Source organism: Etheostoma spectabile, chromosome 24, assembly GCF_008692095.1.
Source record: "Etheostoma spectabile isolate EspeVRDwgs_2016 chromosome 24, UIUC_Espe_1.0, whole genome shotgun sequence".
NCBI classification, from domain to species: domain Eukaryota; kingdom Metazoa; phylum Chordata; class Actinopteri; order Perciformes; family Percidae; genus Etheostoma; species Etheostoma spectabile.
Window position 1 is genome coordinate 10,167,399 of NC_045756.1, and position 15,190 is coordinate 10,182,588.

The window sequence follows — 15,190 nt, forward strand, 5'->3', positions numbered from 1 at the left end:
AACTGATTAGGCCATATCTATCATTGAGCATACATGTGGAAGCTCATTGTTCCCACAGGAAAGGTAATTGCTGTCCCAGCCTTTGGGAGCCACCCCTGTTGGGCCAGACATGATTGGAACAAAGAATGTGTATTCAGGTAGTTTGAAAATAGGTGGCACTGACTAGGGCTGCACGATTATGGCCAAAATGATAATCTGGATTATTTTGATCAATATTGTGATCACGATTAATTATCACAATTATTTGTTGATTTTAACCAAAACATATTCTATTGTCACACAGGCTATTTATAACTGCTTTCACATCATGTAAATGAAAATTAGCTATCTGAAATAAATAGTGTAGGATAAATATATACATAGTATATGTTTTTTAATGTCTGTATCATCACAGCACTGCTTTTTTATGAACTATGATATTCTGGCCATGGATCACATCTCTGTAGTCACTGTCATTCACATTAGCCTGGATTGATTATTATATGAATACAATGATGTCATGCTAGTCAACCAGCGTATTTCTACCTGATGTCCCTCTCCAAAACCACTTCAGAAGAGTAACATTAGTCACAGCGCTTGGCTTACTTACTTTGGTGTTTGTAAAGCATTAAAGTTCAACAATGGTTCACATTAGAAACCATTAGAAACTTCTATGTAGATGCACTCCCCTACAAAATCACTGTAGTAGTCGAGAATGATTTATTATTTCCAAATAGAGCTATTTATGTCATCTTTTAAAAATTACTTTTTCTTTTTCATGTTGCAATATACTATATTGCAGGGAAAAAAATATTGCAATGTAAGATTTTTCCAATATCGTGCAGGCCTAATCCATATGGAAGTTTTTTAAGGAAGGGGGGCAGGTTGGGTCACACACAGACAGAAGCACACACACAGATAGCACACAAGGAGTTGGAACTAAATCAATCTTTGGCTTTGCCGTGTCTGAGTGCCGGCAAATACACGGCCGCAAAGAGTGGCGTCTGCCAGTACCCCCGACCTGCAAGGAGGCGAGGACCCGTTCATCACTGCTTGCTGCTTTAATTTATATTCATTTTCTGTTTCCTTTGTTCTGCATTTGAAATGGTTTTATATAATAGATCTATTGTGCAGGCATTTTCTAGTCCCCCATCCAGGGCTTTTCTTCATATTGATGCCTATTTTGAGTTTGTGTCGGGCCGTGATAATCATACAGGGTGTGAGAGAAGACAGGAATCCATTATAAGCACTGTTTGGATGGTTATTTAAAGCCTCTTTAAAAGCTTTGATGGTTTCTGGTGTTCTCAGGCGAGTGAGTATAAATATTTTTATGGATCTTGTTCTTAAAGAGATTTTGTACAGTTGGTAAGATGGTAGGAATGAGACTTAAATTGTACATTATGTCCATAAAGTCTCTATTCTTTTTGTTGTCATTCAGTAGATCTATGTTGAAATCCCCACATAAAAAAACATCTGGCATTCATTTTAACATACATACATTTTCGATCATTTTTTCATTGAATAAGTTTAGGCAGGATCCTGGAGTTCAATATCTACAACTTATTATGTTCTTAGACTTTAACATCTATTTCTAAAGTTATATATTTCATGGACATTTTCAATTGTTGCTGACATACTTTCTACAATTTTGCAATTTAAATCATTATTTACATAGAGTCCAACCCCTTGTCCCATTTTGTTTATTCTGTTGGTGGTGAAGAGTTTGTAGCCCTCTATTTCTACATTTTTCCCATTTTCATTTAACCAGGTTTCAGATACAGCAATTACACCAAACATGTCATATTGGCTCAGGTTAAGTGAAAAATTATCAACCTCATCTTTATTTATCATGCAATTATTTGATGTATTCCCTCTCACGACATGCCTAATTCTGCCTTTTTAAGATTTCTTCCTGCCTTGCAATATCGGCATTTTTCTTGGTTCCTGCCCTGTCTCAGTAGTTCCATTTTGGCTTTTCTATTTACAAAGCCTACTATAATGTTCGGTTTGACGTTACTGTCCTTCCGAGTAATTGTGTGAGATGCTGAGATGGCGTTTGCTTGCATATTAATATTGTGGCTTTCAAGGAACTGAATCACTTGTTTTTCCAAGGGCTCTGGCTCACTCTAGCTTCTTCACCTTTTTCCTTATCTGTCTCTAGAGCATAGGTTTGATGTCCACTTATCAAGACATCCATTCGAGAATTTGTTCCATGTCATCTACTCGTCTCTCCAAGTCAGTTATTTTCTTATCCTTCTCTTTTATTAGAAAGTTGAGCTCCCGTTTTTCCTCCATTAGCCCAAGTACTTTTGTTTGTATGTTTGCCACTTTTCTTATTTCCTCTGACATAAAGTTCTCTATCATTGTGCTGTTGTCTCTTTGGGTGGCATTCTAGTCTCTTTCAGTGGCAAAAGACGGACAAAGATTTGACTTGTTTTCCAAGTCGCAGAGCTTCTCAAATCAAGCAGCACTCACTTCAAATCAGGTGCTGGTGTTGAAATAAAGCATGTGTCTCTGCTCTGCACCTCCAGATCTGATGAAAAAAGACAGCGAGGACATGTACCAACACTCAATCCTGGTTAGTACTTGACCCCAGACAATGTGACCTATTTTTGGTGAAATTCTTTCCTCTTGGTTTTGCTGTTCATATTTGTGGTGTTTTTAAAGCCCCCTATGGGTTAAACTCAAAATCTTTGCATAGGCCTATTCTTTTGGAAGGACTGAACATATCTTACAAATGTTCTGTTGATTGGTCAAAACCATAAGTGAATTATGGATAATTTACTGCTAAGCTCAGCCCTTTGCGAAATTCTTTAATTGATGGCGGACATGTTTCTTCACCAATCTTGCTCATTTATAGTAGATATGTGTACTTTTTACAGTCCCGCAAAGTAGCAATACCAATTCTGGTGTAGATAGGATCAAAGTTGACAAAGTTCTATTAATTTTATAGTTTTTCACATTATGCAAATTAGCCAAAAATCCATCATGGCAAACTTCTATAGTCTATTTTCGTAGAGCATACTGAGCTGCATATGTGTGACACATTTTAAGTCAATCAGACTTATGGCCTGAGGGGCGTTTCCTTCCTAAAATCATTTTTTTATCTGTTGCGCCACCATTTTGCCGAATGGGAACCAAATGCACATCATTTCCAGTCATTGGGCCATTGTGCAAGCGGCTATTCACGGCTTCAAACCCTTTGGTAGGCAGGTAGGCAGGCAACAACTTAAAAACTAAAGCAATCTAACAGGTAAGCAGGCAGAAAACCAGACACACGGAGCATGAGATAATTAAATCAAAAGGAAGAGAAGACAGCGCAGAACACAACTGAAAACGAAACACACAGGAAACACACTAACAGGAAAAATGCTCCGACAAAAGACAAGGGAAACACAGAGACTAAATACACATGGTAACAAGGACTAACAAGGGACAGGTGATACAACAAGTGGAACACATCATGGTGGGGCAGAACAATCAAACAGGTGGGAAAACACATGACAGGAAGTAAAACAAGACAAGACAAGGGACAAAACTGAGACTTCAAAATAAAAGAGAAACTAACATACATACACTAACAATCATAACAACCACACTTATATACTCACACACAGAGTGAAATAGCTGTAGTGTGACTGGAGAACAATGAGGCAGTCCAATCAGAAGCAACAGCTTCCTGTCCCCAACACATTCCTCTGTGCCAGTTTGTCCCTGTGTTTGTGTTTCTGTGCATTCTCGTACTTTTGACCTTGTACAGACCAAATTTCCCAATCCAATGTGTCAGACATGACAGTGCTCCACCAACGGAACAGATGACAGATGAGCTGATACTTTTGTGTGAGAACAATCTGATTAGAGGCAGAGGTGGAAAAAGTACTAAAATATTGTACTCAAGTAAAAGTACCAATACTTTGTAAAAAGTAAAGTAAAAAAAATGTATCAAGTAATAAGTAGTTAATTTAAAAGGTATTTTAAGTAACAGTTACTTAGTTAAATGTAAAAACAAACTGTAAAACGGGGTAGGGGCGATCTCTCCCATGTAGTGATAATAGATCAAGGGGTAAATAATCCATAATCCAACGATTTTGTTTTTAATTAAAGAAAAATCTATACAAATGTATACACATGTAATAACAACATAACACATGTCACACATGACATTTCATGCTACAATCCTCTCCAAAAGAACTGAGCTCTCCCTTTACCATTCACACTGCTGATACTTGGACTAATGTTCACAGTCCAGACTAGCAGCTAGCTTCTACACACCTAAGTAGCCGTATGAGCTAATTAGATGTATTCATTTAGCCAGTGTCCTAAATAAGTTGTCCTCGGTGGCTAGTGCTAGACAAAAATTAGCAATGCCACAAAACATTTTGTTTTGTACTTGGTAGGCAGTCTAGTTGCTGATTATTCCACACTGTAGTGCAGGGGTTGTCAACTATATTTTTCCAAGGGCAAATTTGTCTAAGCATATACTCTGGGAGCCGGACTTTCAAATAAAGAAAATAAAATTAATTAATACCTAATATGCCTATTCTTGTTTGAAATTTTCACTTTCTTTCTGAATTAATGCTCTTTCGTTTTACATGTCCTGTGTGAGCAAACTCCTAAAAAACATGGAAACTCAGTGATGATAACTGGCTCTTTAACTAGAAAAAAGATCTCAGACTAAGAGGCAGTTCACTGAGGACTGATGGTTAAAGTCTGTGATTACTGAAACATGGTTGTGGTATGCAGCGCTCTGATTGGTGGAAAATGCTTGCAGAAACTGTTGTTTTCAGGTAAAAATGTCACCGTCAAAGAGGTTGAAGTGAAGCGACGTGGAAAACCCCAGTTTAATGAGGAATGGACTGATAAGCAGGCTATGCATTTGTCATGCATGCCTCATTTGCAATGAAACCATGCTGTTGCTAAACAATACAACCATCATCATCATCATCAAGAATAAAGAAGGTGAACATAACAAAGCGTCATTCACGTGCATATTAAGTAGCCACACGTATTTTTTTGGGGTCTTTTAATAAATCCATAGATTTACCGCTCCAGCGGAGAGGATGGTTCATTTAGCCAGCAGTTAAGTTTATAAGATTTCAAGATTCTCGGCAAACTAAGATTAACAGTTAGGCTACAAACCGACAGCTTTTGTTTTAGCTTGTTTGTAAAAATTCTTTGCAGAGTAGAGCTGTGTTTGAGGATGAGTGGACTGAGCAGACAGAGCAGATTGAAATATCACTTTCTACATGTTCATGCTTGTCTATACTGGTGAGTGCATTGATAAGTATTGACTTTTTACTCACAAAGGTTTTATTTTAGCCTACTTAGTTACCTTAGGATCAAACCACCAACCTTCCAATTGGTACGACTGCTCTACCAGGCAATCATAATTAAAAAAGGGAAACGGGATAAACAAACCATTGCTTGAATACATGCAACAAATCAGACAGGAGATTTTTTTTTACCGAGGCAAATACAGCGTGTTGTTTCTTTTTAGCAAGAGGATCAGAATAAAATCAGTTTTACTACTGTGAGTCCATTCAGTTTTACAGATATCGAACATAGCTAATAAACAATTCATCATGTCGTTACTAAACATTGTGCCAAAATAGAAACAATAAAATTGTCGTCATGGGCTATGGGGAAAAGGGGAGTGAAAGCAGATGACTGTTTGCTTGAGTTCATGGAGCAGACAGCCCTGCCCAATAGTATGATGACGACTTCATGACATTTCATAACATGCTGATGCAGCGGTGTCAATGATTTCTTATATAGTATAAAAACTGGTCTCCTGCGGAGGGGAAATGGAGAGATCGCGCAACCTGCTACGGCTGGCTGGATACTTATATATATATATATATATATATATATATATATATATATATATATATATATATAATTAGCTTGCTTGCTAGGGGGCTCAGTTCTCAGTCTAGCACCAACTATGGCGCAGAGGGAGAGAGTAGGAGAGCTCTACGGACTTTAAATTATGTTTCACAATATAAGACATTATTTTATTAGTTTTTTTATGTAATGTGTAGGTATGTAGATCTTTTACATCTACATTTACATTTACATCTACAGGGGAACTATTATATAGCATTTTCAGGTTCATACTTGTATTTTTGTGAATCAACTAGAACATGTTTACATGCTTTAATGTAAAAAAAAACAAAAAAACATTCTGTTTCTCATTCTGCCCATGGCTGCTGCACCTATATTCACTCGCTGTATGAAACACTGCTGAAGCACCTGTCTCTTTTAGCCCCCCTCCTGAAAAAAAAAACCTGCTTTGATTGGCCAGCATGTTTCCTGGAATCTCCGCTGTGCTCCAGTTTTGTTTCACTAGTACTAGTTTCATTAGTAGCTGCTGGAGCTACTGCAACAGAGTGTATAGCAGGACTTTGTGAAAAATCATAAATAAAGGATTCTAAACCAAAAACTACAGAACCGGACATGTCCTAGCAGTAATGTGACCAGAAATTGACAAGTTTTGGCCACCAAAATGACAGCTATCTGGCATTAGCATGCTGCTTCTTAAGAGTTACCAGTATGCTAATGTTAGATTGTAGCGGAACGAAGCAGCACTTTCTACCGTCAATAATCGCAAGGCTAATGAACCAAGTACTACCCAACCAGACATGTTTCAGCAGCAAGGCAACCCGATATTGGGGAGCATTTAACATTGGTAGCCAAGATGACATAACTTATTGTCGTTAGCATGTAGCTACTATAGTTACCGGTGAACACTAATTGAGTATAGCAGCACTTTCTACAGTAAAAAAACACAGATTAAAGGCTTTTAAACCAAATACTACATAACCAAAATGTTTCAGGAGTAACGTGACCCGGAATTGGGGAGAATTTTACAACATTGGCAGCCAAGAAGACATATTTTACTGCCGTTAGCATGTAGCTACATATAACAATGTTAACACCGCAGTATCTAAAAAACCTACAGTCCTGCCTACCTGGAGCAGATGACCAATCGGAGAAGTTCGGGCTAAGTGTTGCTTAACAATCACCCAAAAGTAGAAAAAAAACTGTTGAAACTGGAGCGTTAGAACAGTTGGAAATCTGAATGTTTTAGCTCACAAGGATTTATCGAAAATACCTTTACGTCATTATTTGTTTTGGCCACGTTTAACATTAAAATCCGACATAACATTGTTGACATGACAGAAAATACAGAAAAGCATAAGATGTCCACTTTAAAAGATGCTTATGTTGAAATAAATATAACACATGTTGTATTTTGTTGTACTGTATTGTATTAGCCCTGTTATGGACATAATGTGCAAAAATAGATTTTCCAATAGATAGAACCAATGTGTCTTTTAGAAGGAACATTTGGATGTCACTGGTAGGTTTGGCGGCCTTACCATGTATTGGAATGATCAATTGACATGAAGATGAGAAGAGCATAATGTTTGTGCCATCTTGCACACCTATGCTTTATAATCTATTTTAACATAAATGGGACTATAATTTACAAAATGAACATTATGCTGTACTGTAGAAGACTTAAGGCTAGCAATTGAGGCTATAATCTCATTACATACATATTTATTAAGGTAACAAATTAAGTGAGAAGTAGGGTATATTTTCCCATAAACTTCTATAGAAAAAGACTTTTTTAACCAATGGAGTTGCCCCATGCCGGAAAATTGCTAGAATGCAGATTTAACGCACTTCTGCATTGGCTTCACTTTTGTGGCCCGGAAGCTTCATCTATTATTTTTTACAAGCATTGATAATGAAGGATGTATCAAATATCAGGTCAGTAGGTATAGTAGCCAAAATAGGCTTAATACACTTGAGAATCTTCCTTGTATTCGAGTGCAATGCCAAGGTGCAGCAGTAGCAGAGTAGCGGTGGAGTTCAAGAGAGTATACTTCAAATTCTACTGAATGATACATAAATGATATTCCTCCTGCATGAATCTTATCCAGCATCACCCACATAGGCCTACTACTTTAGCTTTCACTGATAATGCAGCACATCTAAATTAAACTATTTTTGCTAAGGGATCCTATTGGGGTATCCGTTTTTAGAGATAAACATATCTGCAAGAGAAATATTGGTGCATGCTAAGGGGCTTACAATCAGTACATGAAGCTATTAGATAAACTGTTATTCTGGGATTGATTTGATTGTGAGCACATATCTCTGATCTGATTTGTGTGTGTGTGTGTGTGTGGTGTGTGTGTGTGTGTGTGTGTGTGTGTGTGTGTGTGTGTGTGTCTGTCTGTGTGTGTGTGTGTGTGTGTGTGTGAGTGTGAGAGAGAGGGAGAGAGAGAGAGGTTAATCACGGTTGACTATTCGCTTTTTGCATAAAGCCTCTTAGATTTTACTACAACGCATGATGCTGAAGATTTTAGTTTGGCTTTGTTGTTGTTTCTAGGCCTTTGTCACTGTTGCTCACATCACAGCATGACTTCATCATCTCACAATAACAGCCCAGTCGGAGGCAGCCCTATACAGAGCAATAACCTACAGATTGATGAATGAAAACAAAATGTGATAAAAATATATTTTCGTGTAGGAAATGCCAGTTAATGGCTTGATGACAACATTACGCTGCCAGATCCACATAGTAACCTCTAACGTTACACTAATATCTATCAGGCTAGACAACGGAGGCATCACTTACCTTTGCTACGGCGATTTAACGTCGTTTACGACCACACCTAGCCTACATGCAAAAGAATCACTGAAGAAGTCCCTTAGTTATGGATGACGGACCTCCATGCGGCCCGGGCACCGCCGATCTTTCATCGGCTTCCAAGCCGACTCCGGTGCTCCAGATCCCGGGCGCTGCGCCGCTGACCCTCGGTGATACAGCCTCCGGTTAAAGTTAAAATGAAAATGTTTGTTTATTATTATTCCCGTTTTCAAATCATAGTTGCCAAATATTTCTCTCTACAGTGTCGTTAATTTCTTCGTGATGCTGCAAGGTTGCATAAGACGTGTTCATATCTTATTTATTTGGCTGGACCGCTTCACATCCGCCTCCCCATTTCCGCTGCTTCACACACTTTACTTGCGTACGCTGGTTAAAGGAAATCAAAGGTCTTAAAATACATCCATAAATAAAACCAATCGCATTCCGTTTCTGACGACATATTTCCGTTTTATGCTTGTTCGGATCGGAACTTTTTTTTTTAAAGCTAGGCCTTGTTTGTTTGTGGTAGTGGACAGTATCCTGTCGAAGCTCAGCATCCAAATAACAGGACCTCCCTTTGGAAATCACGGGTCGCAATGCCCTCACTGACCAAGGTGCAAACTAAACAACTTTCTTTTGTCTTATTTGCATATTACCATTTTAAAGCTAAACAGTAGGCACCACTAACATGTTTTTAACACATTTGAGTAGAGAAATAGGCAATACTAACTAGGGAGATCTTTTGGGGACATTGGTGGGAAAAATATTGTATGACCACAAATTATTATTGGGAGGGCACGCGTGTGGACGTCGTGGCCACGTGTTATTAAAGGAGAATTCCGGTAGATTCCAACACGTAACACAGTTTGTGGTAAATTTGGAGCGCTGTCAGTAGCGTGGATGTATTAGGAGAACTGGATGCAGTGTTCGGTGGGAAGGCCTACGGTGGCCGACAGGGGCAAACGCCCTGCAATCAAAGAAAACACACGCGAATGGACAAAACACAAGCAAATTAAGAAATAACTTCATTAATATGAGAAAAAGTATGCGTAGCATTTAGCAAACGCGCTGCAAATACACACAACACAACCAAATACACAAACACCCTGCAAATACACAAACGATGCAAAAAGAAAACCACACAAACTCCAAAAAAAGAAGTGATGCAAAAGAACAGCAGATGCAACAGAAAACGCTGCATCTAGATTACACAAGAGAAGTTCTCCAGGCCTCTAGAGGGAGCACTGAAGGGAACAGCTGGATTTTCAAGAGAGAGAGCAAGCCAGACACGTTCAATCCATAGACCTTATATTATTAGTTAATTAATATACTATTATATTATTATTATTATTATTATTATTATTATTATTAATATTAATATTAATAATAGATCAGCAGAGATGTGTCTGTAAACTCGTGGTAATAAAAAATTCAAAACTGCATCAACATTTAACGTTGACGTTTGTTTAAGCCATTTTTAATTTCATCTGAAAGGTGCATCACTGACGTGTAGGCCTCCTACTGTAATATTGGGATTATACAACGGTTACCAACAAAATAAGTAAGAATATAAGTAATCAATCTGTATTCATATTATGGATAGTACTGTATGCATGAAAAAGATCACTAAGTTGTGAGTTGCTTATGCATCAATTTGCGACACGTACCATACAAGATGCTTACAAGAGACTTCTGTCAATACAGTAAAAATGGACTTACTTAACAAAGTTGGTTCACTGCGGGCTACAAGCTAGCACTGAAACACAACAAAGGCTGTCAGGTGAATGGTGTTTTGAGCTAACGTTAGCAATCAAACAACCATAGATAGCTAAAACGTTTCTGAAATGATTTCCATCTTCTGTTATTGTTTGTAATGAGAACATTTTATTATTTCATGGATTTCACAAATATTAGTATGACACGTTATGCCGTAAACAGTTTAAATCTGAGCATTCCTGGCTCAAATCTGCACTTGACTCACATCGGGGAGTGACAGTGTCGACCAATGTTTTCAGCTGAAAAGGAAAGCCAATGTGGAAGTGCCTTAAACCTGTATTCTATCTAATGTCCAGCAGGGGGAGACTTTACTGGCTCCAAAAACTAGGCCCTACTGGCCTAATTCTTCCTTGATTTAATACCTCAATAAACATTTACTAAGAGTTTATGGCCTTAGTCTCTAGTTTCAAGTCTTCTTTAATACAGTGCCGCGTCCATTGTGCACGTTCATCATGCCTAGTTTAATAACTCTGGATTTGGCTAATAGTGAATGTTAAAATGTTAAAAATTTGACGTTTTAAACAAGGACCCTTTAAATGTTCGGGCTGGTAAGTTGATACACAACCCCAAAAATGATCAGCTGAAATACAGAAGTTTCTTTCGCCATGCAATGTCTAAGTGAAAAGTCTTTCTGGGCCATGGGGTGCAGTACCACTGTTATCAGCTAAGCCCATGGCGGCTTTTAGACAATTTTTACTAGCAAGCTACCAAACACATATCATATTATATCTCGGCCAAATTAAATGTTATCAGCAAAAGACTTGGTAGCAATGTGTCACATCTAGTGATGGGCAAATGTATGGGGCGCCGTTTGTAAAGCGGCTCGTGCTGAAAATAACAGCAACATTTTGTCACATTTAGCTTTAAATAATGTTTAAAAAACTGGTATGAAATTTTGAGGGTCACTTTCTTGCACATTTACAACAATATTTGTCAACTTGGAAATATTTTAAATAGTTAAATCCAAATATTAAATGTTACACCTAAATGTTAAATGTTAAATCTATATGCTAAATCTAAATCTAAATGTTAAATCTAAATGTTAAATCTAAATCTAAATGTTAAATCTAAATATTAAATCTAAATCTAAATGTTAAATCTAAATCTAAATGTTAAATCTAAATATTAAATCTAAATCTAAATGTTAAATCTAAATCTAAATCTAAATGTTAAATCTAAATATTAAATCTAAATCTAAATGTTAAATCTAAATCTAAATGTTAAATCTAAATGTTAAATCTAAATCTAAATCTAAATGTTAAATCTAAATATTAAATCTAAATCTAAATGTTAAATCTAAATCTAAATGTTAAATCTAAATATTAAATCTAAATCTAAATGTTAAATCTAAATCTAAATGTTAAATCTAAATCTAAATCATCGCTAGTACCAAATTTGGCGAAGATGACCATCAGGAGGCGCTTTAATCAACATGTATTAGTTTGGTCTAAAAACTCAATGCATTTAAATGGGAAATTTGCAGTTGCAATATCCCTGCCACAGTAAATGCTATCAACACGAAACCTGTGATGATTGTTTGCCGCAGGCCGCCCGGAGGCTCTGTACCAAATTTGGTAAAGATAGGCCATTAGGGGGCGCTATACTCATTGCAGACGTAGATTTTAATAATAATAATAATGTGTTCTTTATTAATCAATTTATTAATTATTAACAATTTGCATTCTGTTGTTGTTACACACATGCCTGAGGTACTGAGTACCTATACATTCACTAAATGGAGAGATGTCAGAGTGAGGGGGGGAAAGGCACCCCAAGCAGTTAGGGGTTCGGTTCCTTGCTTAAGAGCACCTTGGCGGTGCCCAGGAGATGATCTGTCACCCCACCAGCTACCAGTCCACCACCATAGACTGAGATACTGCCACCCCCTTATCCTTATTGAGGTTGACTGAGTCATTTATGATGCCAAACGGCACTTCTGTTTCATAACTTTGTAACTTAATAATATAACTAGTGGAAACATACTGTCTTTTGGAGCTAAAAGCTAGCAGTGGCCCCGTTCTGCTGATATCTTTGTTGTCTTCCTGGCCCTTACAGAAAGTTTTGTAGCCAGCCTAGAAGCCCAGAGGTTTTCGGGTTCATTGTGTAATTAATCTATACTGTTACATGGAAGACTGATACACTTTATGTAAATAATTAGTCAGTTATATGAGTTATACTGTTTATTTTGCACTGGATGACTCCAAATACATATAACTGTTTTGGACAACACAAATGCTCATGTGGAATTGCTGTGTGTGTGATATCACTTCAGTTTTATTTATTTGTCTTTATGGTCCCACAACCTTTTTAACATTTAAGTGACCTCAGTGCAGCACAAATATTCTAATAGCTGTTTTTCCTGAAAAGAAATGATGTTCATAGATTGACTATGGACACCAGGGTTGATGTTTTACATGCTTTTATAGAAAATAAAACCTAAAATCCTTTAGGGGTCTAGGATATTTGCAACGGCATTGTACAGCCAACCTTGCAGCTCACAACTCTCAATATTCCCTGATGTTTGCCTCCCCATGTTTTACAAAGTATCTGTGTCATTTGCTACTCTCAAGCTATAGTGACAGTTTTAGCAAATATGACAGTTATTATTATTATTTTTGTTATTATTATTACCTACTGAACTTTTAAGGAGCCCATAAGATCCCCCCCTACTTCCTGCAGAGGAACCTGTAACGGGTTGACCAACCTCTTCTGTTATCTGAAGAGACTCTGGACAGGACACAGACTTACAGTTACTATATTAGTATGAACTGTAGATATCATGAGAGAAATATAAACTCATTATTGACTAACTAGAAAAGAGCATACTTACTATATGATTAATACTAAGATAATATTGGGTACACCAGGGGGTGTAGACACAGCAATATCATAAATGCATAGGACTATTTTAAAGTGATTACATTTTCTCAAAAACAAAACATTCCATCTCAAGGAGTAAACAAATTTGAATATTGAATGTGGTACTTTTTAAAGTATTTTCTCAGTTTATTGCAAATTACTCAACTGTACTACATGAGCTCTAAATCCAGACAGGGATATATGATTACTACAGTATTATACTGGGCTTAAAAAAATTATAAACTGTGAAAAACAGACTGTTGAAAATAGTGTTCTGATTGTTTTATGATTCAGTAGGCAAATCTAGTTTACTAACGGTTTCTTTTAAACAGTTTATATACTGTATTTTTGAACAATATTACTAACATTATTCAGTGACTGGGACACAGGGCTCAGACACGAAGCCCCACCCCCGTCCACCAGCAGGCCTGTCCCGCGCCTGGCCTACATCGAGTGCAGTGACCCAAAAGAGAAAGAGGAAACATAATGGAAGCAGATGGTTAGGATAGGAGATAGAGGGGTTTGACAAAGAAATATAATACCTTAATCCCTGAAAAACAAAAGGAAAAGTCTGTCCCTCCATTTTTTGTCACATTACAGTTAAAAGAAAAAGAAAAATTACAACAGAACATGACCATAGCAACATCGTGGTTATTGTTATATAAATTTATATTTAAAAAAAAATATGAACAATATATAAACATCTGAGTCTTTGACTAAAAATGTTTGAACAAAAGTACTTTTATTTCAGTATTTATTAATATATACATCCATTCTAACATAACATTTATTTATGTGTTTTAATTCATAATTCTTAGTCTTCCATATTTTTTACAAGGTACAGTACTTGCAGGGGTTCTCAAAAATCAATATCAAAAACCTTGGCACATATATTCAGTCATTTATGTGCCTTTTCAAACAATGCAGTGTGAATTGATGATCTGGCGGGCCATCTCCGTGTTTCCACTGGCCTGGTAGATGAGAGAGATATTGAAGGCGATCTCCCTCCTCAGATCCACCTGATCATCAGGAATACCCTGAAGGGAAGACCAGTAGTGAAAGGATAAAGAGAGAGATAGACAAAAAGAGGAAACGACCTTACAAGGCTGCAATATTGAGGTCTATGAGAAAATTGTCTGTGGACCAAAACTGGTGAAAAAAATAATTCTGGATGTAGATCCATTTATCAATGTCCTGAATACAAGTGAGGGATATTTTCTAAATTGAGTCACTACGATAGAGCAGCCTGAGCACCCAAACATGGTCTAAATAGTTAGCTGGTATGTATACACACCTCCAGTTTCTGAGCAGGTAGTGTAAGTGCCTTCTGGTAGTAATGTATGGCCAAATGTGTGAGGCCCATCTGGTGCAGAGCTCTGCCCAGGTTGTACATGCTCTCTTGACACTCTCCACGGAGCTCCACGTACCGCCAAAGAAAGGAGAAACCCTGAAAACACACACTTATATTTAAGAAGAAAAGAATAGGGTATGTAACTGTAAAGCTAAAAGAGGGACTGTGTCAAACTAACACTGTACCTGAAGCACCAGTGTATGTCGTTTGGCAACATACTTCTGAGATGCCATGTGGAAGAAGGTGAGACCCACACAGAGGCTGTGGAGTGGGGCATTTGGGTGAGTCTGGAAGGCCTGAACATACTGGCCTAAAGACACAACAAGTGTTAATTTGAATACTAATGGAATATTATAGAGAAATATTTCTTAATGCCGAAATTACTATTAAAAACAAGGCAGGAACTAATGTAAGCCTGCTGCACAAAGGTGAAGTAACTAGTAACTTTATTCAGAAATCAATCACTAAAGGTAAAAACGTTTTTGGCATTGTAATGTGCCTGAAATTCAGAAAAACATGTCATATCAAGCGGTGTTGTCAGAGCAACAAGACGACAATGA

At 37.3% G+C, this 15,190-nt stretch overlaps 2 protein-coding genes across 2 annotated transcripts in view; both read right to left on the minus strand.

The window, feature by feature from the left end:
* Positions 1-9,293, minus strand: part of LOC116673667 (E3 ubiquitin-protein ligase HECW2) — a 78,112-nt gene extending 68,819 nt beyond the window's left edge. The window contains exon 1 of the mRNA XM_032505884.1: positions 8,633-9,293. The gene's annotated coding sequence lies outside the window, so the exon portion shown is untranslated. The remainder of the gene's footprint in view (positions 1-8,632) is intronic.
* Positions 9,294-14,097: 4,804 nt separating this feature from the next.
* The window catches only part of gtf3c3 (general transcription factor IIIC, polypeptide 3), a 29,562-nt gene continuing 28,469 nt past the window's right edge, over positions 14,098-15,190 (minus strand). Inside the window, exons 17-19 of the mRNA XM_032506495.1 lie at positions 14,816-14,940; positions 14,574-14,726; positions 14,098-14,316 (exon numbers count right to left, since the gene is read on the minus strand). Of these exons, the coding sequence (XP_032362386.1) occupies positions 14,194-14,316; positions 14,574-14,726; positions 14,816-14,940 (401 nt within the window). The 3' untranslated portion in view covers positions 14,098-14,193. The remainder of the gene's footprint in view (positions 14,317-14,573; positions 14,727-14,815; positions 14,941-15,190) is intronic.